The sequence below is a fragment of the Uloborus diversus genome, chromosome 1 (genome assembly GCF_026930045.1).
Source record: "Uloborus diversus isolate 005 chromosome 1, Udiv.v.3.1, whole genome shotgun sequence".
In the NCBI taxonomy this organism is placed as follows: Eukaryota; Metazoa; Arthropoda; class Arachnida; order Araneae; family Uloboridae; genus Uloborus; species Uloborus diversus.
Genome location: NC_072731.1, coordinates 129,860,219 through 129,885,838, shown reverse-complemented (window position 1 = coordinate 129,885,838; position 25,620 = coordinate 129,860,219). Strand labels below are relative to the sequence as shown.

General features: G+C 34.1%; 2 protein-coding genes across 2 annotated transcripts in view; one reads left to right on the top strand and one right to left on the bottom strand.

Annotated features, from left to right (window-relative positions):
* LOC129232126 (uncharacterized) overlaps positions 1-1,008 on the bottom strand; it is an 81,818-nt gene extending 80,810 nt beyond the window's left edge. Inside the window, exon 1 of the mRNA XM_054866369.1 lies at positions 762-1,008. Within this exon, the coding sequence (XP_054722344.1) occupies positions 762-961 (200 nt within the window). The 5' untranslated portion in view covers positions 962-1,008. The remainder of the gene's footprint in view (positions 1-761) is intronic.
* A 3,936-nt stretch (positions 1,009-4,944) lies between these two features.
* The window catches only part of LOC129221263 (actin-binding protein WASF3-like), a 30,288-nt gene continuing 9,612 nt past the window's right edge, over positions 4,945-25,620 (top strand). Inside the window, exons 1-8 of the mRNA XM_054855722.1 lie at positions 4,945-5,013; positions 5,343-5,405; positions 12,067-12,366; positions 14,923-15,076; positions 16,121-16,235; positions 19,479-19,505; positions 20,363-21,016; positions 25,072-25,483. Coding sequence (XP_054711697.1) covers positions 12,075-12,366; positions 14,923-15,076; positions 16,121-16,235; positions 19,479-19,505; positions 20,363-21,016; positions 25,072-25,483 — 1,654 coding nt within the window. The 5' untranslated portion in view covers positions 4,945-5,013; positions 5,343-5,405; positions 12,067-12,074. The remainder of the gene's footprint in view (positions 5,014-5,342; positions 5,406-12,066; positions 12,367-14,922; positions 15,077-16,120; positions 16,236-19,478; positions 19,506-20,362; positions 21,017-25,071; positions 25,484-25,620) is intronic.

The following is a 25,620-nucleotide window of genomic DNA, read 5'->3' as shown; positions in this document are numbered from 1 at the left end:
AAGTTAAATTTTCTAATTTAAGATTGAAAATGAGCAAATTTTCACTCATGTGAGAGAATCGTTCGTTTTTTCAATCATGATTTTTGGGTTAGGTTCATTTATTCGCTTGAGATTTTTTCTTCTATTTCTGTAATGGCCAATGATGACTAACAATTCCAGGAAAATAAAGGTTAAGAGAGTTCTTTCTGCTTGATCAATCAGAGGCACTTGTTTAGTATTTTAAGGTAAAATCCAACTAATAAAAGTAAATTTTGAAAGATATTACCTCATTGTAACTGACCAAATAGTTTCTCACATTACTAAGTCTTGCAAGTGCATTATTTGAAGATAATTTTATAATGATAATCATAAAAAATAAGGGCAAAATTAACCAATTTAGTTTATTTTATAACTTTTTTAAATCACTATGTGGATATAGTTTTTTTTTTTTTTTCAAGTATAAATATTTTTATATTATTCATTTATACAGTAAGATTTTCTGTTTAAAATTTAAGGAACTCATTTTTTCCACCAAAGTACACAAATCTGTTTCATTAATGGATCCCTAGGGCTCAGGTACGGATAGTTGACTGGGCCCTCAAAACAAAATTTATAGTTACAAAATATGACTAATAACAGTTAATTTCCATCATTAAGAAGGATAATATGGTTATTCATCTGAAAAATGTTAAAAATCACAAAATAATATAAAAGAAAGTTTTAAAATACAAAATAGAGATAATTGACAAAGAGAGTAGACATCAATCAACAAATTCATGTACCGATTGACATGAACAGAACGTTCTCCTAGGTCCAGTTCAGAGATATCAGCCTTACAGATCTCGCAAACAAACACCTCTTCAACTTCCACTCTTTGAGGTCCAGGCTTGCGTCTCACTTCAGGTGGGCTCTGGAAATCTGAATCATCTTCCGAAATATGTTGTATAGGTAGGTTGATTCTGTCTTGAGGTAGTACCATCATGTTCGACAATCCTTCTTGATGAGGAGGAGGATCTAGACCTCTCACATTTTTTCTCTCCTTCTCCACTGTCTGCGTCATCTCATCCTGGGCATCATGATTACTTCCACCGGTTCCAAATTTGTATCTTAGAGGAATGTATCTGTATTTGCTAAAATTACTATCAGACCGAATGATATCGTCATCATTGTCTCCTGGAAAAAAAAGTATGATTTGATGCTTTTCTTAAAATAGATTGAGCCACACCTTCATGACATCAATAGCAATCAAACACAAGTAATTTTAATATGAAAACAGTTCAGATGCTGTTGTTTAGTAAATAGTGTGAAAGAGACCTTGACTGTGAATGCATTGAATTTAACACTGCATAGTTGATTTTACGTATAGTCTGGAGCAAAGGAGAGTCAGAGGGGGACATGATTCAGTTGTTTAAATTTATCAAAATGGAAGATTTTAATGGGTTAAATTTTTGCATAGAAAGCAGGACGAGGGGTCATTGTTTTAAGCTATTCAAATCTCAGGCTAACCTGGAAATCAGGAAAAATTACTTCTTTAATATGGTTGTTGGCACTTAGAACAGCTTACCGGAAGAGGTGGTAATGAGCAAAGGGGTGGATAGATTCAAGAGTGTCATTGATCTTCATTGGGGATTTATAAACTAACTAGGACCAACGTAGATAGGCCCAGAGCCTGTTGCTGGTTGTCACATTTGTATCTGTACAATATTATGAAACCATAAATTAAAAGGCATATATATATTCTAGTTCAATATTTCACTGGTTCAACAATGGTAAGACAGGTAGGGAAGCCCTAGGTAACACTTGAGAGGCAGAAACATAGAAGTAATGAAACATGCTTTACAAGAAGAGTAAAAACTTGATTATCTCGAAAGTGACCAGGGCTCTAAACGGGTTTTTGTTTTTAGGCCCGCATTTTGTGAAAAAAAAAAAAAAGAATTTTGTGAGCACTTTTAATTTTTGCAAAAAAGAACTATATTTTTCTTTACTATCCCGTAGGTTATTTTGAAATAGAAAAAATCTTGTCACATCATAAAGAGATTTTTTGCGAATCACAATTCTAATATGAAATCACTTTGGCTCTAATAAATATTTCGTTCAGAATGACTTGAGAACTGTTTTTTTTTTTTTTTTTCAGTAGAGTTGATTCAGCTTACTAATTAAAAAAAGCTGTTTTGAGGAATGAAATTTTTTGAAAGAATTAGCTCTAAGGAATGAAATTTTGAGAAGAGGCTGCATAACTCTTTAGATTTTTTTTAAGGTTCTACAAAATGAACCCAATTTGTATTTTAATCGACCTATGGCGACAAATAGGTAGCCAAATTTCAAAGCCATAATTTTTCTGAATAGTTGAGTTCTTAGAAGAAAATAGGTGCAAAACACAAAAGGTAGTTTTTGAATTAAAAAGTAAAGTACCTATTCTTTCTTAATTTGTAAATGTGCATTATTACACTCTGTAACAAAAAAATCGAAGCACCAAGAAGGAGTTGTCCGATTGAAATGAAAATTTGTGGATAGGAAGACTGTACAAAATAGTAAATGGTTAAATTTTCAGAACAATTGAAAAATTTATGTCAGAGTTACAGTAACAAGTTCAATAAGGTGTCGACCCACTTCTATCCTGGATACAAGTTGAAGCACGGTGTGGCATAGACCGATAAAGCCCCCGGATGGTTTCCTGGGGTATTTCCTGCCAAATTCTTTGCAACTGTCAAATGAGGTCATCAACATTCCATGCCAGATGCAATCGCCTTCCCATCATATCCCAGACATGCTCGATGGGAGAGAGATCTGGCGATCTGGCAGGCCAAGGAAATGTTTGACTTGCTTGCAGACAGTTCATAGCAACACGTGCCATAGGTGGTCTGGCATTGTCCTGCTGAGAAACCAGCCGAGGGTACTGCAAAAGGAACGGTAGCAAATAAGGTCTTTGGATGTCGTTGATGTACCGCTGTGCAGTAAGTCTGACTGTAATTATAACCAAAGGGGCCCCGCTATCAAAGGAAATAGCATCACAGACCGTAATGCCTTGTTGAGGGCCTGTGTGGCATGCAATAGTGAAAGCACGATCCTCCCTCTGCTCTGGGTGTCTCCAAACACGTCTTTGATGATAGTCAGGACAGAGTTGGAAGCAGGATTCGTGGCTAAAGAATATATGTCCCCAGTTCGCATCATTTCAACCTGATTGAGCCATACACCACCATAATCTGGCTTTGCAGTGTGCAGGCGTCAGTGGCAGGTGGCATAACGGTCGGCGCGAGCATAGATTTCGCTGTCCCAACCATCTGTAAATCGTCATGCAGGACACTGGTGTTTGGGTTGAACGTCTGATGGTTCATAGAGATGAAGAAGGTGCTATGACAGCTGATCGGACAATCACTCTGTCCTTACGATCTGCTGTGGCCCTAGGTTGACCGCTACGGTCCTGACGCTGAACACTGCCATTTTCCAGCCATCCTTGGCAGCATCTTCCAATTGCCGCACCGCTTCGACTCAAATGCCGAGTGATTCTTCGACTTGTCCAATCGGTCTCTTTCAATCCAATGATACAACCTCTCTCAAACTCTGACAGTTGCTTGTAATGTGCACGAACCCTGCGGCAAGGCATTTTTTAAATTGTTGAAAGGTAATCCGATTGCAATCAAACCGAAAATTTTAACAACTGCCGAAGAACTGTGTACTTATATACCTCTGCTGGATGAGCAGTTCCGATGCGGTGGAGATCAAACTATTCATTCATTGAACACCAAATTCTAATCATTTGCATATCTGGTCAATACACTCATGCATAAGAAATTTCAAAGCAATCGGATGATTGCTTCTTGGTGCGTCGATTTTTTTTTGTTATAGAGTGTATTACTTTTCTCTCCTTTATTATTTTTTATTTTAAATAAATGTACAACTATTATGGCAGAATTAAATAACGAATTTCTTATTTTCTTATAATAATACTAACTGGAAATAACAATTCCCTCGATCAACACAAATTAATTAAATAATGTACTTTAGAGTAACCAATCTGCAGTACTGAGACATTTCTGTTCCATAGCTTTTGATTTTAAATTAACTTCAACAAAATTCTCTAGCTTGTCACACTATTCTGGGGGAGAAAACTCACCAACAATACAAGGATACACGGTATAAATCGGTACCATCTATTATTAAGACAATCTATTTAGTGTGTCAGCCAAGTTCGGATTCATTTCTTTCAGCTTTCCCACAAATCATGTGTCCTTTTGTTTGTGATGAATTGTGAAATAAAATTTACGGAAATTTCTAGTTGAAAAAATCTGACGAATCTAATTTCAAACTATGTTGACATGTGACGTACACATAAAAATAAAATAATTAATACGTTTTGAACAATATTAAAACTACAATTCCCTGATTTCGCCACTTTAATGCATGAATGAACTGTAAATACCTGTTTTCATCACTTTTTTGTATGAATGACACGGGGAAAATGTCTACAGAATTTTCATCTTATATGTATTTTAAAGTTTAAATTCATTCGAAGTTCCATTGAACAACAAAAATAAGCACAACATAGGATGCATGAATTGTATCCTCTGAATCATTATCTTTTGTATTGGTGAGAAATAAAAAAAAAAAAAAAAAAAATATGCAATTAAACTAGAATAAGTGCATGAAAGTATGGAAAGAGCAACATCAAATCATTGTTTTGATTTTGAAAAAATAAAGTAGGGGGGGGAGGGGAGGAAACGATATTAAGTTGAGTTGTGCACAGCTTTTGAGCTTGACACGCGTAAATCAATGGAAATTCCGATAAATCTTGACACACGCTGTGCATTAGAATTAGAAAAAACAAGTGTTGTAATTAAATCTATATTTTTATGCGAAAATTCTTTTCTAAGAAGTTTTACATGTTAAGCTAATAAAAAGAATACAAAAGGTAGCAGACAGCAGCTTGACTTCGGTAGGTAATGGTCGTCAAGTTATGCGGCAACTGCGAGGGGCAGGGGGCAAACACAGGAATTGTGCAAACGAGATAGTAAACAAATGAATTTCCGTTTCTTGGTAAGCATCTTTTTTCATGGCAGATTTGCGCATTTCTTAAAATGTTCTATGTATTCTCTGTTAAGCAACCATTTATCTTTCTACTTCTTTAAGTTCTGCTAGCAAAATATTTACTTACCCACTGCTATGTATAGTTGGTGCCTTCTGAAACTTAAAATTGAAACCCTAGTTTACTCTAAAAGATTATCGGAAAAAGTATTTATCTTATCTAATATCAATGCTGAAACTATTTACCGATTTTATACGTTATTTCTTTATCATGTTCTTAGTTATATTTGTTTTATTTTAAATATTATGAACTCTGTGGATACAAACAAATTGTTTTTCAGGAAGTCTCCCGAATGCTTTGTAAATGCCTACTTAATGCAAAATAGCCAAAGCTTAAACTAAAGGTAAAGCATTTAAATATTTTATATTTAGAAATTTGCAAAAGTTTGGATACGTGTAAGGTTAGCAATCAATATACGCAATTTATTTGTTAATTGGAAAGCGCTTCTGTTTATCGAAAATTGTTTAAACACCAATAGTATTCAGGCCTTTCCAAATTATTGTTTTATTAATAAAACTAGGTGCAATAAAAATATGATTAATATTTCAAAAGTTCAGTGACAAAATACTGAGTAATTAATAGGCTTCTGTAGCAGTGCTAATCTTCAATTTTTCCCAGTCAGGGCAAATCATGGAACTGCCACCCTTACCCATTTCCTTTCACGTTTTTACATCTGCTACATTCAGTGGCGAATCTAGAGGGGCGGCTGTGAAGCTGTAGCCGCCCCCAGACCAGAACTAAAGGGGTTTTTTTTTCTTCAATTTTCTTTTCTTTTTTTTTGTATGGGGGGGGGGGGGGGGGTTACAGCGGTAGAGCTAGCAGAAAAAATTGGAGCTAAATCAAACTAACAGTGGGGTCACTTTGTCAAATGCAAACTAATCTGTCAAATGCAGATCCAAGGGTGCCCATATGGGGGGGGGGGCAAGGGGGCTCAAGCCCCCTTTAGAAATGAGAACTTCCTTGCTTTTAGTGCTTTTTTCTTTGCAAAAATGTATAAAAATTACTTTTCCAGCCATTAATGAATAAGTTATTAAAACTGCTTAATTTTAATATCGCTAATCTGTACTAAAATCGGTTTCCATGGGAAAAATATTCTTCTAAATTTTTGAGCACCCCCCCCCCCCCCCTTAAAATTTTTAAAATGGGCGCTCTTGAGCAGATCATGATAATTACGTTTTTAAGGCCTTTTGGAAACTAATAAACGTATAACCTAATAACGTATAAACCTTGCCTTCCTTTAACATAACCAAAAATATTTTTTATTGCATTTTTCAAGCGTAATTTCAGAATTTTTTCCAGGGTAGAATCCCCTGAGACTCTCTTTTTCTACATTTTTCCTACTGTTTTCCTTCCCTATTTCTTCTTTTTTCGAATGTATGGTTCAAAATATGTTCAGAGCAACAGTAAAGCAAACAGTTCCTCAGAGCAACAGTAAAATATCTTAGTATTATTTTTAGGATTAGATGTCTTACTGTTGTTCTGAGGCTACGACATATATATAAAGTAATTAAGCCCCCCCCCCCCTCCCCCTCCTAAAAATAACTTTTTGGCTGCGCCACTGCCTCAGCCGCCCTCGGAACAAAATTCTGGACTCGCCACTGGCTACATTCAACAAAACAGGGCCTACTTACTAGACTATGAGTACAGCAAATCAGGAGATTTGTGTTATGTATGCAGAGTTAGAGATAGAACTTCAGTAATCTGGACTAAGGGTGGCTTCAGATTAGAGACGTACCGAGTACTCGGTAACTACTCGGTACTCGGCCTACTCGGCCCATTTGCCGAGTACTCGGTACTCGGCCAAATTTTGATCAGATACTCGGCCAATACCGAGTAGTTGCAAAAAATTGAATATTGTCCAAGACAGATATTAAAATTTATAAAAAAACACAATCACATATAATATTCTGCAATCATTTACAATTTAAATTTAAATTTTGAGAGTAATGAAGTTTGTAATGCTTCAAGGGAATAAATCTTTATTTTAATGTCCCCAAAGTTCATAAAACTTATTTATTAAAAATTGTGCAAAAAAGTAAGTATAGAAAATATGGAATTTTTATATTAAAAATGTATTTTTGCTACAAACAAAAATTAATTATAAGAAATATAAAAATACCTTTGCTTAAAAATAAAAGGAAATAAAACAACGTTAAAAGCACAGTGCAGACACGTGTTTTGGCATTACAAGTAATTCCTTTTTCAATGCACAAAATGTGAGCTTGTTTAAAGGCATCCGACAAAAATCGGATTCTTTTGTCGAATGTCTTTACAGTCTTTAGCTAACATTTTATGCACTGAAAAAGACGTTCCTTGTAACGCAGAAACACGTGTCTGTAGCGTTCCTGCACATTTGTTTTATTTGCTTTTAAAAATTATTTATTTTTGGCGGACAAGAGCTATAATAGATTGGTGCAGTTTTGTTTTAATTCCAACTTGATTAATCATACCTTTTATATTTATTTTTAATTTAAAAAATAATTTTTTTGTAAAATTTTTGTCAAATATATATATATATATATATATATATATATATATATATATATATATATATATATATATATATATAAATTTTTTTTTAAATAATGAATAATTAAATTTCAGCAGGAATTTAGTTTTAAAAACTATTATATGGACATGGAGGTCTATACAACTATTCCAATAAGTTCAAAATTCATCACATGTGTATCGGTGGTTCTTCTTAAAACATAATTGGTACTTGGTAACTCGGCCGAGTAGTGAAAGGACGAGTACTCGGTACTCGGCTAAAGTGCTACTCGGTACGTCTCTACTTCAGATTGTCCAAATTAATAATGTACGGTTCGAATAAAATAACGTATAAAATGAGCCTAAGTACATAAACTACTGTACACCGTAAAAATTGTATTGTAAATTCAGAAGAATGAAATGTAGCACTATGTATACACGTGCCAAATGGAGTACTACTATAGAATACCTATACAACACAATTCTCTGTAAACTGCAACATGGGGCATGCATGGGTGCACATATGCAAAATTTTAAGGGGGGCTCAGATATTTTCCCCATCGTTTAGCAAGATATTTTCCCTATCGACACTGATTTCATTACAGATTACAGCTATTAAAGTTTGACATTTTTGGTAAATTATTCATCAATGGCTGGAGAAGACATGACTGTTTTTACATTTTTGCAAAGAAAAAAGGTTCTAAAAGCAAGGAAGTTCTAATTTCTAAGGGGGGAGGGGGACTTGAGCCCCCCCCCCCTATATGGGCGCCATTGAACCGCAAAACTTTTCAGAAATACACTAAAAGTTTTGCAGTTAATCAAGTTTTGCAGTTAGCAATCTGGCTTTCATCAAAAGACCTGAATTGTTGTAAAATATTAGTGCCTCTCTTTTGTATATTTGTTAAGTAAAATTTTTTTCTTATAAATGATGTAGTTTTTAGAACTGTTGCTATCCAACAGAGAAAGAAAAATTAGAAATGAGTAATTAAGAGCAAAAAAGGCAGCCCAATGATTATATTTTAAACTTACCTACCACCATTTAAAAAAAAAATATATTGAATTTTCTGTATATGTGTTAACTTGAGAGGTAGCAATTTAAAAGGGGGGGGGGGGGGGGGTAGCATCAAAAAATTCACTTTTTTACAGCTAAAAAAAAGTTTGGTTAATTTATTAAATCCTTTTGTGCTCAATTGTGTATGGTTTATGGCAGCGGTTCCCAACCTTTTCCCCTACGCGAACCCCTTCCGAACTCCGAAAGAAGTTAGCGAACCCCTTGGGTACTAAATTAATAAGTAACAAGCAAAAAAAAAAAAAAAACGCGTGCACGCACACACATAGACAATAAAATTTGGGAGATTTTTCTCTTAGTTTGATGCTGCTCCATAGTTTATAACAAGAGCGAAAACATAATTATAAAATATAGAATTACAAATATTTTTACGAACTAAAATGATCGCTAAAAATGAATGCAAAACAAATTCATCAAAAAATAAACACAGTAATTGTTCTACGTCGAGCTTCAATCAACTTTTTAAAAAGAACTTGAAAAGTGGATATTAGTGGAATAAAGAGGCCAAAGCTTGGCTGAAATTTTTTTCTGACACAGGGGTACTTTCATCTCTATTATCACTAAATCAGAAATCAAATAAAGAATGATCTTTAAAATACCTTTCAGGGGACCGTCTCAGATTAAGTAAATGATTTTTTTTCTTACAGCAAAATGAGAAAGATCTGAATGTTTAAGTCTTCTTGAAAGGGACTACGAACCTAGCTGATTGATAAAGACATATTAAGTGCATCAGTCGTTTGATTGCTGAAAAGTTTTCTTGTAATTAGTGCATAAGTGAGGAGTAAAATGCGTATATTAAAAAATAATAGAAGCATCTATGCTCAAAATACGCATTTACTTTAATTTTTGCACAAATAAGGTAATTTTTAACAAAAGAAATATTTTTTTGCTCACTTACCTCAAAAGACACTTTCTTCACAAATTTCAAATTCCTCATTTACGTGGAGTGCAGATTAAGTTGCATGATTAAATTCTGCTGATTTTTTTTTTTTTTTTTTTTTACTGCGTAAACAGTACAGAAAGTTTTGCAATGTAAAACAGAAAGTTTTACATTGCAAAACTTTTTATAGTAAGTAATTTTTATACTTCTTGTGCTGTTTTTGGGTTGCTAGCCATTCTTTTCCTTTTTCGACGATAAAGCTCGAAGTAAATTGTAGAATATGTAGTGTGAAAGTTATATCAACAAACAACAGAGTGATCTCACTTCTATGCATTTCTATGCATTTTTGGCTCAACACAACAGCAAAGAAATAGCTCTTCCTCGGACTCAAATTAATGGTCAAGAAACTTAACATCAAAATATTTTAGATATTTATACGTATATTCATAATTTGCTTGAAATCGCTTGAACCATGAGACTTTATCAGAAACAGGCATATTTAAACTCCGCCATTACAATATTTTTTTCCCGAACCCCCTGAAAACCTCTCGCGAACCCCCAGGGGTTCGCGAACCACCGGTTGGGAATCGCTGGTTTATGGTATGGACAGCTGTCAGAACTGCTGTAGTTTTCTGCAGCTGACGGAGCTACAGTTTGAAGGAGCTGAGACTGAATACTTGATAACTTTGAGAATTTTGCTGGAAACGACTTGAAATTTTGGGAACATATTTTTGAAATGTTTAACTACAAGGCGAAACAAAAAAGAAAAAAAATCACTTTTTTGAAACTGAAAAACCCTATCCCCACCTTAACCTGAAAACTAAGTTTTTTAAGGATTGGTTACATTCCTGTGTTTGCCAATTGCAAGTAAACCATTACTGTCATTTTTACTATTTTGCTGAGAGACATGTAGCCAAAAAATGTTTTGATGTGCCAGCTCTGCTCCCTGATAATAAGACTGCTGCTCCTGCTCAGTATATGCTCCAGCAGTTTTACAATGTATTTACCCACCTTTTAGTTTTAGATGTTAGTTTGCAATTTTTATTATGAAAACTAACTACCAAAGGGCACGATCTTGAGGGTCACGGATCTGGACAAAATTCTGGATTTAGGTAAATTTCCACTAGATACGAGCCCGGGTTAAGTGGTTAGACTACATAGGCCCTAGTTTGGCCGTAATGGGGGTTCAAAGTTTCTAGTGTGGCTTCAGAAAAGCAATGATTTTTGCTTTGAAACTTTTCCTTTTTTTTTTACTCTTTTCTTGATGTTGCATTGCAGTATCGCCCAACTGAGTGCATTCACAGTATTGAGCAAATTTCACCAGCCCTACGTTATACTAACAAGAGACGCGACAGATGTAAGGAGAGCAAATATTGTGCAAAAGTTTCAAATTCCAAAGAAAATGCTTTTGCAGTTCCGGAGACAAGCAAGCAAATTTAGAACCTCCTTGCAGCCGAACTAGAGCCTATTCACTCAAACTATATTACCAGGGCTCATATCTAGTACGAATTGACCTAAATACAGAAGTTTATCCAAATTTGCGACTCGCAAATTTTTGTTGTCTGAACCACACTGCTTTGCATGCCTCCTGAATTGCAATGGCGTTTTCATAGGAATTTGAAACTTTGGGATCTACCTTCTCAAGAAATTCGGCGTCTCTTGTCAGTACAATGAAGGGGGGAGGGGCAATTTATTCTATGTTGTGAATGCATTTAATTGGCTCTTACTGCAATGCAATTGCAAGAAAAGCGTAAAAAATGTTTAATTTCAAAGGAGAAACCATCGCTTTTCTGGATTCAAATAACAACTTTGGACCTCCGTTGCAGCCGAACTAAGGCCTATGTAGTCAAATCGCTTTATATGGGTTCATATTCAGTGCAAACTGACCTAATTCCAGAATTTCATCCAGATCTGTGACCCTCAAGGTCGTGCCGTTTGGGTGTAAGGCTAAAAAATAACAACATAATGGACTAAACAAAAATTTCTTGTGTTTCGGTTTTTTTCATTTCTTGAAAAACATTCCACTCAATATATTGTTTTTTAGATTATATGAGCATACCTTATCTTTACTTTTACAAGCATTGATGGTTGAAGCAATATTCTTTTTTTTTTTTTTTCCACCTTTTAACTTTCCTCTTTTCCATTTTATGAAAAAATGCACTACAATGTAATAACAGTCTCGCATACCGAACCACACTAATTCACTCCCTACATTTCAGCAATGTGGCTCTTAAGATTGCTTTAATGTTTGCACAAAAAAAAGAAAGACCCTGGATTATGATTACTATTTATATACTGATTATTATTAGTGATTACTAATAAGAAAAAGTGGTTATTAAATGAAAAGTTTCCAAGGATATTTAAAAGACTAGAAAAAAAAATCTAAAATAATATTTAAGTACTGAAGAGCCTTGGAGCATGGAAAAACTTACAACTTTAGCCCCAGATAGAACACTGTCCTCGCTCTAGCTTTGAGTCCGTGTTTTTATTGCAAATTTGTCAATTCTGTTTTTTTTTTTTTTTTTTGAGTATGATTATATTGCAATTAATATGTTGCTTTGTATCCAGGGGTCACCATGCCATTCCTGCAGCGGGTGATCGAGCCAGTACATGTGTGTCGGGGCACGCTACCCCTGGATGGCCGGGGCTCCCTGGCTGTAGAGGTACCCAACGAGCTGGAATGTGTTACTAATGGCACCCTGGCCAACATCATCCGCCAACTGTCTTCTCTCTCAAAGCATGCAGAGGATATGTTCAGCAGTCTTTTTCGGGAGTCCTCCTCGATTGTGGCCCGAGCCAGTTCCCTACAGGGCAGGATAGACAGGCTGGCTGTCAAAGTCACACAACTTGACTCCACTGTCGAAGAAGGTGAGCAGCCAGCATATATATTCTTGTATGTTGAGCATTTTCTATGTCAGAGGTTTCCAAATGTTGATCCCAAGCTACTAGTAACTCACCGGAATAATAGTTCCAACCGCAATTATAGTAAACATAACATACACATTGTATTCGCTATATTTCTGACATCCAATTTTCTTTGCATTTATTGATTGACAATTGACTTGCGAATACTGTTTTCATTGAACAGCAACCAAGTGACTCAAAATGATGTATGGACTTAAATGTCGGAGAATAATAAAACATGATAGCTGTTAATGTTTCAATTAGGGTTTCCAATGCCTGCCAATCTCAATCCCGCAGGATTTCAGGATCGTAAGGAGCTAATCCCACGGGATTCCGGGATCCTGCGGGATTGACTTTATTTTTCTAAAACTTAAACTTTTATGTAAAAAGTTGTACTTTTTAGAAAGGACTGACTACTTTTGTTACATGAATTATTTGTATTTGTTATCTTTAATTCTGTACACTAATTGTAGAGTACTACAAAGTCACCTTTCAAATAGTGACTATTGTTTAGTATGCAAAAGTGTAGTTTAAAAAAGCCCAATGCTTCTTAACAAACCATCGCTCGTATGGGATAGGAAAAGATTTTTGGGTAAAAAAATAATGGGCTTGATTAAAACGTTAGATGCTGCTCTATTGCAGTTGGTTTTACTGAGATTAAATAATTGTGGGCATTTAGCAAAAGTTCGTCATTAACTTCACCATCTGCTAAAATAGTTTTTTGTTTTTCTGTTGGAGATCAGGTTAGGGATTTTTGCTTATGAATTACAATTTTCGAACTTAAACGATATTTGTTTGATTTGTGTATTACTCTATCCAATTTAACTTGCCTTCTTGTTACACTAACATTGGTCATTGCATCAGTGCATTTGATTCGTTTACCGGGGGGTGAACGATGATTGGGTCTCCATCACAGTAAAAGTTTTTGAAAAATTTCGCTAATTGTACCCCTTACTTTAAAGAGAGTCAAAAACTTGAGCAGCTTAACCAGGGGTGCCTCCCTAATAGCAAGGGTGAACCATCCGCCCTCAATATTGAGAAGACCCCTCTCTAAAACCAAGAACCCCTACAAAAAAAGCTCCTGAAAATACCCCCCCCCCTAAAATTACAATATTGCAGTCTGTGCCATGACCCCCCCCCCCCCCTAGGTGGGCACCCGTGGCTTAACGTACTGCATTGTCATTCGAGTTATTCAGTGTTTCATCTGTCACCTATTTTAGAGTCGTGCCGAATATTGAAGATTGCTGAGCTAACTCATCGAACATAATTTTCAAAAGGTGCCACCCACATTTATATTATTGGCTCCACGGCGACAAAGACATCGACAGGCACTTTCTACAGGTCAAAGAGCATAAATAAAAAATAATATCAGGTTTTTTTTCATTGCTTTCTTCTTTGGAAAAAAAATTCTGTATAAGCGTTCCAACATTACATTCAGGCTACTCCAACGGATTTTGCACTCTGTATTACTTTCCTCAATTTCTTCTAAGGCCCAACTTTCTGGTTTTCAATATGTAGTCGTGATTTTCGAAAATGCTTATAATTTTTAAGCATTTTCACAATTGCTGAACATATGAACACTGAAACCTCCGAATGAGAATACCAATCCATTCTCAGAAAAATATACTCTATTTTTATTGTTTTCTTGAATGGTAAATTTTCAAGACAAAGTTGTTCTTACTCTTCTTGCAGATAAACAGAGAGGTAATTAAAACTTTGGGTGATACTTGTAAAAATATTCGTTTAATGGACCGAAAAAAGTGGGCGACATTTGCATGGAAAACCTTTGCGGGATTGGGAATCCTACAGGATTTCGTTTTCAGTCCTGCGGGATTTATCCCGCTAAATATTATGCGGGATTACGGGATTGGAAACCCTAGTTTCAATACTGTAGCATGTTCATTCTATCTGGAATTTAAAACCTTATTCTGATTTAAAATACATATTTTTACTAAGGGTTTTTAGGAAGGGAGAGTTTTCAGAGGTATTTTTCTCTTTTCTGGAGGGGGAGGGGGCAACCTTGCTAATTGTACCATTCAAAAGCTAGTTTAATAATGATCTGGTTAAAATGAGAAGTTGGATAAGATAGAAAGCACGAAAAAATCTAAATAGTGATGCAGTTGAAAGTTTTAATACTTGTGTCAATTTCATGTTATATGACTCTTAGTGCAGGGAAAATAGAAGTTAATAAAGCTTTTATAAAATGAAGGTATTTTTTGAATTTTAGACGTATGTGTGTGATATCATTCCTGGCTGCAGCATACAAAATTAATTAAACAATTTGAAAAAAAAGAAAGTTAAATGGATATGCCACTGTCTATATTTCCAAACCTTTGTTCACTGAATGTATGCCCAGCTAATAACTGATGTGATAAATCCTCCTCTTAGTATTTTCTGAGTTTCGGGGGCCTGTTTGAAAATGTTCTATTGCCTATTTTAAAAGAATTTTGTTCATTTGATGTATCTCGCCAGATGTTCATCTTCAATTCTTTATGGACTAATGTATCTATTTTTTACCAGTATCTCTGCAGGACATTCACATGCGCAAGGCTTTCAAGAGCTGCATCGTGTTCGAGCAACAGGTGGTGTCTCGAGAGTCCATGCCAGCTGCTATGAGGGAAACTTATCTGATGTGTGACAAACCTCCACCACTTGACAAACTTAACCCCTACAGGTGAGTTACTTTTTACAGAGGTTAAATTTGTACCTCATAGTCAAGCTGACATAGGGGCAAAAATTGCAATTTTCTGTTTTTTAGTGCATACAGAAATATGCAAGTATCTTGTGGTCATCAGCAGGGAGCCAAAAACTTTTTGGTGCAACTGGTTCCAGATATGCTCTAGCTCCCAGGGGTGCCCCCATCCACAAGCTTAATGGCTCAAATCCCCCCCTCCCCCAAATCTTCCTCGATTTCAAATTCGGTTAAAAATGGAAAAACCCAAGTTGAGAATTTTTGCGACCTTTCTGATATATCCGTTTTTGGTGATCGGCAACTACAAATTGCAAAGGGAATTTTATTAAGTGGTATTTTTAAAAAAGTTGCAATAATCGTGCAATCCGGCTTTCCAGCAAGAACCCTGGATCGGTTCATATTGGACTAACGTTTCATGTTTTCTCACATTTCATCTGCTACGTTTTTCATAGGAAAAAAATGACGAAATTATAAATTTGCAAAAACATTTAAAAATTCACAAGACAGGGACCTGAAAAACATTCTTTCACATACACCTGGTGAAATACTAACATAAAGTCGGAGCCGTATTTAGAAGTGTGGAGGCCCCGGGTCAACGAAGGAGTGGAGGCCCCTAATCAGGGTTCGAAAAGATCATCATATTTTTGAAAATATCCGATTCTTTGATATATATCTGAATATTTTGATATATATGTATATATCCGATATTTTCGATCAGCACTTTAATAGTAAATACATCCTGAAGTTTCTGCTATTTATTTTTTTATATTATTATTTATAGGGGAGAAAAAACCTAAAATTTGCTGACCCGTGAAAGTTAAGATATTTTGAAAAAAAAATATTATGGTGGAGGCCCCTTTGTTGTGGAGGCCCCGGGGCAGTATCCCCGTCTGCCTTCCTCTAAATCCAGCCCTGCATAAAGTAGTTTAAATATTTAGGCAAGATAAACTGGTGATAAATAATGCAAAGTTTTCAGAAATCAGATAGGCCACATCTATTTCAATTTTACTTTTCTCATTTTTGCAGAGAAGACGGAAAAGATGGCCTGAAGTTCTACACAGACCCCAACTATTTCTTTGAGCTATGGAAGCAAGAAATGCTGAAGGATACAGAGAAAATGATGCATGATCGAGGAAAGAAAGTAAGAACATGCTTTTTTGAAGCTGTTTTGTAAAAAATATAATTTGTAAAATATGAAAACCAATTTGTTCAAGCAATGAGTACTAGTTCTAGTGTCCATATGTGGCCAATGACTCAGAGTAAAAAAGAGATAAGCCCTTCATCAGATTTGAGTATGCTCAGAAGCTTTCAAAAAGTTGTTTTAGCATGTTATTTGAAAAAGAGAAAAAAGGGGGGGGGGGACTAAATCTCCAAGTGGTACTAAAAAAAATGAGCAAAAGCTCTCAGCACTCAGGCCACCTAATTTATTTATTTATTTATTTTTTTGGTAAATTTTATCTCCTACTCTTTATTGGGTAATTTGAAACTGTTCATTGTTCCTTTTGGACTTTAATTTAGTGCTGTTTCTGTGGTCATTAGAAAATTTCTTATGACCCTTAGAGGCACAGGTAGTGTACTTAGAGGCAAGTACCTACAATCTCCTTCGTAAAAAATAATAAAGAAATTAATATTAAAGCTGGTGTTAATGTGAGAAAAATAATCAACTTTGGGTCAGGAAAAAGCAATGTGATAACTTACCTGCTGATCAAGCATATTGCATGCCTTTTTTTTCTTTCCTTTTTTTTTTTTTTTGTAATTAATATTGTTGCCCAAAATATGGCAAAACAGGATTAAGTTTTATCTAGTAAATATGTGCTTTATGGTTTTAAAAAAAAAAAATCAAAGTACGTTAAAGACTCAATGACTCTCAAGTGATAAGAATAAAATGCAAAACTAATTGATGAATTTTTGAATTTACCTTTGAATAGAATTTAAGGTTTTTAATGTTTTGACACAGAAATTTCAGTTATTTTGCTTATTTAGTCCTGTATTTTTTATTGCACTCTTAAAAAAAAAATGGAATCTTTCCAGAATGCACCAGCAGTGTCTGCCATCTTTAAAACTTAGACTATGAATTAACACTTCACCAATTCAGTGCCATAAATTAAATCATACCAAACTTAGAGTTTACTCATGAACTAAGAATTTTTCTAGAATTTTTTTTACTTGGGAATTTTATTGGATACTACTAGGCTCTCACCTCTGTGTAGGTTTAATGATATAATTTTATATTTGTATTCATATGTAATTGTATAATTAGTAATATTACCTGCAATAGATTTCTTTTAACTTGCTTAAGTGTCAATTATAAATTCTATTAATGAATTTGTATGTTTTAAAATTATTCAATAATTTTCATATGTTGTATTCATTTATTTTCGTTTATTATTTTTATTCTAGTTAATAATTAGGATTAAATGGTTATACACTTTTAAACTAGCTCGTTTAAATAGACTTTTTAAATTGAAGTCAATTTAAAATAGACCAATGCTATTTTCCTTTAGAATTAAGAATATAACTTAGTACCTACTTATTCTTTAATAAATACTGTCAGCCCCCTTAATCGAATATCTTAGGTTCCAAGAAATATTATTCGATTAAGGGGGGAAATTTTATTTACCTTTCTAAATTGACAACATTTGTTATAAAGCGAATTAATAATAAATCAATGGCTATATAAAGGAAATAATGTTATAGCTAAAAAGTTTTTGAAATAAGCTAAATAAATAAAAGCATAGTTTAATAATTAGTGTATATTTTACAAGTACGTATGAAAATTATAAAAAGTAACTTACAACTTGAGTTATGAAATCTTTGTTTTGGCACCTTTTTTTCAGTACAATATTTTTTGAAAAATTCCATAATAGTGGATTGCTTACTCAAGGCCTTTTGGGAACATTTTTCTGACTCCCTTTTTCTCCTCCTTGTCTACCATATCTTACATTTTACATTTGTCAATTTATCATCGTCTAAAATGTGTATACAGTAGACCCTCGTTTTACGCAGTTTCGACTATACACGGTTTAAGATTTAACACCTTTATTTTATTTTATTTTACGAGAATGAGGTTCGGTTTTACCCTGATGTGGCAATGCAACCAGATAAAATTTTCCCTTCTTTCAAAATCCTAATTCCTAAACTTTCCAGATTACACGTAATAAACTGCATTATGGCGCGCTAATAATGGAGCTTGGGCCACTGGAGACATTTTATGCAATTGGTTCCAGAGCTCTTTCCAGGAGAAAAACTCACACAGTTCAGAATTCACTGGAAGAAGAGCTTTGAGAAACGACAAAGGAGGACAAAAACAACGAGGATACCACATCAATGACACAGAACCAAAAATGTTAACATTAAAAATTTTGAACCATTCCTCGACAACAGAAATGATCTTTCTGATTTGTTAGTGAAGAAAGATTCTGTCATGGAAGGAAGAGTATATTATGGAAATGATCATGGATGCATTAATGCTCTGCAAAGAACTACAGAGAAAAATTCTTGACTGCCAAAAGACTCTCATAGCCAGCTCCTTTTTATAAACTCTAAATTAATTTGTGTTTTCTTTATGCATGTTGTGCATGGAAATCGATATAAGTACACATTAAACTTATTATGCATTAGTCACCACTAGAATGAAGTTTTTTTTTTTTATCTACGGAACTTAACTCCTATTTTAACACTAATATTAAGTCTTAATTTACACGGCATTTCCATGGAACATAACCCTTGCATAAAACGAGGGTTTACTGTATTTATTTGTGTATTGCAATTTAATTATCGACTGCTCAATATTTTTTTTTTTTTTTGTAATGATGAACATAAAAGAAATTTGATAGAAAAGTGAAAATGTTTTGATGAATTATGAATGTTTTTTTTCTCGCCCTTTATAGGCGATAAATATTACTTTCTATTTTAACGCCGATTGTTCTTACTTATTTCTTTCTAATATGTTCAAAATTTTTCTCAGCAAAAATATTTCCGAAAGCTGATTAATATTATTCGATTTTCCCTGGAAATTATTCGATTAAGCGGGGATCTTTAACATTGCGTCTATAGGGAAATATTTGGTTCAGAGAGGTTTTATTCGTATAAGCGGGGTATTCGTTTATCCGTTAGCCAATTAAGCGGGTCTGATAGTACATTTTTTCATTAAAAGTTTATACAAATGAATTTCAAATAATTTAAGTAAGTTGGTTTTGTGCTAGAGTAGATTTTCCTCTAGAATGGTTTGTAAAAGATTTTTACGTTAACAAAATTGTTACTTGCAATTTAATGTTATTACAATGTGAATATTGCCATAATTAGCTTGAATACATTGTGCATGTGTTAAGAAAAAATTCACCTTTGTTGTATTTAGTAATATTTTTAATGATCCATTTTCAAGCTGTCTCACTCAAAGGAAGGACCAGAGGTGATAATTTTATGCTATTTAAAGTTCAGTTTGTGTTTTCACTTTGCTAAGCTTTAAACTTATAATGGAAGCTTTCATATTTACTTGTTTATAAAGTTTACTTGTGTATAAAACATTATATGCATACATCAGACAGAACTCTTTTAAGATTTTCTTTTCTTTTTATAAGCAATCACAGAAAAAAGTTTTGGTTCTACTGCCAAAAATGGCTAATTCTTAATATTTATATGATTTTTGTAGAATGAACTTAGTTTCTCAATGTGTTTTCATTTTTTTTAGTCATTTTGCTCACTGTATACAACATCAAAAATTAAAGAAATTTAGACACTTAAAGAAAATTACATTGGTTTCACTACACAGTGGTATTTTATCAAAGCATCAATTGCAATGAAGTAACCAAAAGCAACAAATTAACTTTGGTCCTAAACCAAAACATTTTTATATTATTAATGGCTTTTTACCACCTTTACATATTAAACATTTATGCATCAATATTCTTTGATTGAACTATTCTGATTTCATTACCATGGGGTAGTTAAGCATGTGCCATTTCTCTGGAAAGTAAAAATTTAAAAGCTTGGGGTTGTACCACTAAATTTAAAATTTATTTTGTTAACTTTATAATAAAATGCTATATGCATATGATTGTCCCTCCTTCAGTTGATCTTTTTTTTTTTTTTTGTAATTTGCATAACATGATACATATTTATAGTTTTATTCAGATTTGTCCAGTAGAACTAGAGTTAGAAGCCTCTGAGTACTGTCAATTTAATTTTAACCACTCTGTATTTGATTCTGCAACTTCAGATAACTTATGAACTTATTTTTTGAAACTTTCCCTTCTTTTTCTCCCCTAGAATATCACTCAGAGAATAAGACCAGAGTGCAAGAAACATAAACGCAGCAGACCACCACATGCATCCAAAGACAAGTATCGGCAGAACTTCCCCTCGAAGAGTGTGGAGGCAGGTGGTTATTATTCTGTTCAGTATGGTGGGGCAGTGCCCAGGATGGGAAACCACATTCAACCAGAATCTCAGCCTATAAGACCCAACAGCCTGGAGCTCCATGCTCCATACTTCAACCGACAGCAGGCACCTTATTCTGATGGCACAAAGCCACAGTACCCTCCCCCACCTCCAGCTTACACAGAGCATCCAATTTCACCACAGCAACATTACCCACCTCCACCTTACATGGCAGCAACTCCAGAAAAGCAATCTGCCTCTCCAGCTGGCACTCCTTCAAGAGCCATCTATCGGATCAACTCAATGCGTCCCTCGCAGCCGCCTCCAGCACCCCCTGTGTCAAGTTCAGGCAGCTCTAGTGGATCCTCTACACCCACGGTGTCCGCTGGCACCACGCCTTCTAGCGGTGCGGGAAGGTACCGATCTTCGCAAACCAGAGACAATCTTCCACCACCCCCTCCACCTCCTGTGGCAGAACCTGTAAAAGAAGAGACTGTCGTTAATGACGTTTCATCAATAAAGTCACCTAGTCCAGAAGAGAAGGTACTGATTGCTTGGCTTGTTCATCTTTTGTTACAAGCCTTGTGTGCTCTAGTATTCCTCTGTCTAAAGTGTGTGTGTTCCTTAAATATTGAGCTATTTTCTCCCCCCCCCCTACTTGGACTCTTTCCAGAACCATATCTTCAAAGCCATGTAGACATTAAAGCAGTGTTGCCAACTTTTCATATTTGCCAACCTCCTCATTAAACTATACCCTGGCATTGAAATCCAGGCACTTCAAAAGCACACTGCAGTCCATGCATTTCTAGTTTTAAAAGCTTTAAGAAGCTAACAGTCTGCTCCAGAATTGCATGCTGTACATCTAGCATACTTCCCTGATCTTATTTTTGGCGGAAGTGCTCCGAATTAATGTGATTTATATCCCAATTTTTCGATCTAATGATAAAATTTCGAATCAAGAATTTATTTGAGTATTCATCTCTCTTTGTGTTTCTTCTCTAAGGAAGAAAAATAGTTCACATTGCATTGTCTGATTTTGTACAGTAATAAATGAAAGTGTTAGTGGCAAGCATAGTTTCAAAATATCTACTATGCATGTTATTTTTTTAATGGTTGATTTTTATGTTCTGATACAATTTTCTTCCATTTTGTCTCTGAACAACTTATTCATTCTACAGCTTCCAAGTCTAAGATAAATTTGATCATGAAAAAAGGTTGAAATTGTTACTTATTGAAATGATCATATTCAAAATTATGTTGTTGTAGAAGTTAACCCATAAAAGTTGCCCTTCAATTTTGTTTCTCTTCGTTTTTTAAAAAATCTTTTGAGTATGACGCATTTCATTACTGTAAAAATATGAAAACTCTTGGAATATAAAGTGTTCATAAATGTGTAAAGTCAACTAAGTGATGTAAAAGGAAGCAAAAAATGTGAGTTGGCTAAGCAATTTATTCTAATAATGTTCTTTCCTGTACGTTTTTACAGTGGCAATATGGTAAGTGCTTGGATTAAGCATCACTACCTACAAAAAGGCCTCATCAGTGGTTATCCTAAATGAGCGATGATGTACTAGAAAACGACTGAGTCAAATCCTTATTTGACTGTTTAGCACTCTCAGCACTCGGCAACGCTAGCACAAATCTCAAATTAAGTTTCGAATTCTTTGCCATTTTGTTTTCACTAATGCTACTATACAGCAGAGTTCACTCTGGATTTAGTAAAACTCCTTTTTATAGTTAAATTAATTATGCAAATATAAAAACATTTTGGTAATATTATACTGTAGTGAAGAATAAAAAGGATGAAAATCTTTGAGCTTTAATAATAATCTATAATGGATATAATTTACAACATAAAAGCTTGTAAGAATTTTTGTTTTCTTTTTCAAGCCATCAATGGCTTGTTCTTGCAAATTGCATTTTTGCAATGAAAGAAATATTTACAAAACTTTAACATTTTAGATATTTTTTTACATTTTGCATAAAAGAAATTCTGATCACTAAATATTTTGTCATCATTTCAATAATTTTAATACAATGCAGCTACTAATTTCACAAAATTTTAAAAGAATAAAGCTAAAACCTTGTTTTAATTGATTTTGGAAGATACAACTTATGTTACCAAGGAAAGTAAGCAGGAAGAAAATATTTCACTCACAACTGACATTTTTTTAAATATTTCTTTCTGTTTCGCAAAATATTCACTTGATTACTTTGTTGCAGATAGTGACGCATGATTGACATAATTCCCATGTGTATTTTCATATTTATGCAGAACCCATTTCATATTCAATTATACATTATTTTAGAATACTTTATTGGGACAGCCATTGTGTTACAAAGTATGTAAACGCTTCTACGATAGTGGATGGGAAAATTTAAAGTATGTCATTCTTGTTTAAATATGAGTCTATGATAGTCAAAATTTAAATTTTTCATTTATGTTCACTTTGTTATGATAATTGATAATTAAGACATCATTTTTCGAATCTAATAAGAGTCTTTAAAAATCATGCGGATATGATACAATTTATTGAAAATTTTGACTACTGTAATCTTGTTATTCTCTTATTTCCTACGTTCTTTCTTATATATTTGCTCAATTTAAAGAAAAAAAAGATCGTTAATTTAGAAAATAAACTTTTGATTTCTCCTTTGATCAATGTTAATATGTTTAGAGAACTACTGTTCTCAAAATAATAGCTGCAGTATGCTAAGCAACATAAATTACGATTTTCATCAGGAAATTTCCTCTGAGTCAGACTCTTTTGGTCACGTGACAAAACCAGTGATAGGACTTTCTATGTAGGAGGTGGTGGATTAAGCTGGTTTGGAAGTGAAACTTGTTTTTGGCAGCGGCTTTCCGCCAAAATAAGACAGATTCATTCCATATTGCTTTGTGTCATGATAGTATAGACAAAAACGTCTCACATTATGAAAAAAAAAGTTTGGAAAATACATAGACAGGGTGGCGACAGATCAGGAAGATCAGGGGAAATATCAGGGAATTTTGAAAAAATAACAAAAAATCAGTGAAAATTGATTTTATGAAGAAAAAAAAATCTTTTTTTGCTTTACAAAATTAATTACTCTAATTCCCTACTCATTTTCCGCCAATTATCTGTTAAAAAAAAGGTAAAATTAATGAGGTACGATTATACACTGCCGCATATTTGTGCATCTTTTTTCCTCAACATCAAAGTATTGAATCTTACTTATTAAAGACAGAATGAACTTCGTAAGATTGTTTCTGTGTCTGTTAGGATGTTTATTTTACCTAGCTTGAAATTCCCTTTTATGCGTTCAATGCTATGTAAAATAAACAACCATACAGGCAAAGAGGAAGCCTTCATTAATGCCTTAGCTCCTTTGTCTTTATTCCATTGTCTCGAAGTAATTAGCGTGCTGTAATCACGATTTCAAGAAGAAATCTTTGGTTTTTGAATCATTACTATAAAAGCTTAAAAGTTATTACTTCTTAGTGTTTTTAATTTAATTGTTAAAATTGAACTTTCAACAAAAAAAAGTTTGTTTTTTTCCGTTATAGTATTTGTTCTCACCGCAGATTATAAAGGTTTTCTTTTCTTCAGACTTAAGTGATTCTTTAATTTTATAACCAAGTTGTATTCTTTTATATATTTTAAAATTAACTAATTGCTTATTTTTTTCCTTTTTTTTCCTTGCATTTCAAAGTTGTTTGTTACAAAAGCAATCTAAGATTTTTTTGTTACATACTGAAATCATTTGAAATAGAGTTAACTTGTGTACTTAAGTAAGTATTTTTATTTTTTTATTGTTAGAATGCTGTATTCATTCATTAAAACCTGTGTTCTTGGTTAGAGAAAAGCTCCCTATGAATGGATGTCAAATGGTTTCATCTGTTTTGCATAAATATGTCAATTTGTTATATAAGAATAACTACATTACTTCTATTCTTTCATTATTACTTGTTATTTTTGCAACAATTATACTGTTTGAAAACTTAGTTCAAAATAATTTCAATTACTTTTTAGTTCTACCCTAAATACACATATGTTTTTAAGAGTAATTTTAATAGTTTCTTAAAATTCTTACGCTAAGTGGTTTCTGGTAAAAAAAAAATAAAGTTTTTTTTTTTTTTTTTTATAATTTTCTATAATATTTCCATGTAGAAAAATTTAATATATTGTTTTGTGGGAGTTTTTTTCCCAAAAAAATTGACTTGATATGTTTTTTTTTACCATTTTATTCAAAAAAGTAGCATTTTAAAATATATCTTTAGTTCAACAACTTTACACAACTTAAAACGTTTAAAATACTGCATTTTATACAAACATACAATGGATTTCAAGTAGAGCAAAAGAAAACCATCATCATTGGTAACGTAAATCAGGGAAATTCGGTGAACTTAATCAGGGAAAAGTCGGGGAACTTTTTTTCACAATTCCTGTCGCCACCCTGATAGAGTGAGTGGGATTTGATACTAAATGTCTCTTGTATTGAAATTGCATGTCTGTAAATATGAAAATTGTTTGCAAGTTAATTTTGATGCTTGATAATTCTGAATGGAGAACCGCATTTAGCTTAATTATTTCCTCCTCTATGCTTTATTTTCTTAGAATTTAGTGGAGGTTGAGAATACAGATGGCAACACCAGTCCGAAGAGCGTCACTCTGCGTAGTGAGGACAGTAGCGGGAGCAACAAGACCAGTCCCGAGAAGACCATAGAGGAGCCTTCGATCGATGAGCTGGACCTCCCCCCACCGCCCCCTTTGCCCCCCGGACTGGAGGAGCTGCCCCCCGTCATAGCCTCTCGCCCTCCACCTCCACCTCCCCTGCCGCCCCCAGAGGATGTGATGGAGAACGGGGTCCTGTCTTCCGAGGGCCAGAATGTGGAGGTGGTGTCCATCACATCGGAATCTGCCAGCGAGACTTCCAGCGTAAGCAAGCTAAGCGAACATTTTGAGGACAAGGCGAAAATAGGGGGTGTCAATGATGGAAGGAGTGACCTTTTGGCAGCCATCAGAGAAGGTACTGAGAAACACCTGCTCCACTTCTTTTTTATTTTCTTCTACATCTAATATATAGAAAAAAGTTTTGGATTCGTGCAGATTTTCGAATTTCGACAGATTTGAATGTTTTAAGGTGTACTGAGTCCATTTTGACCA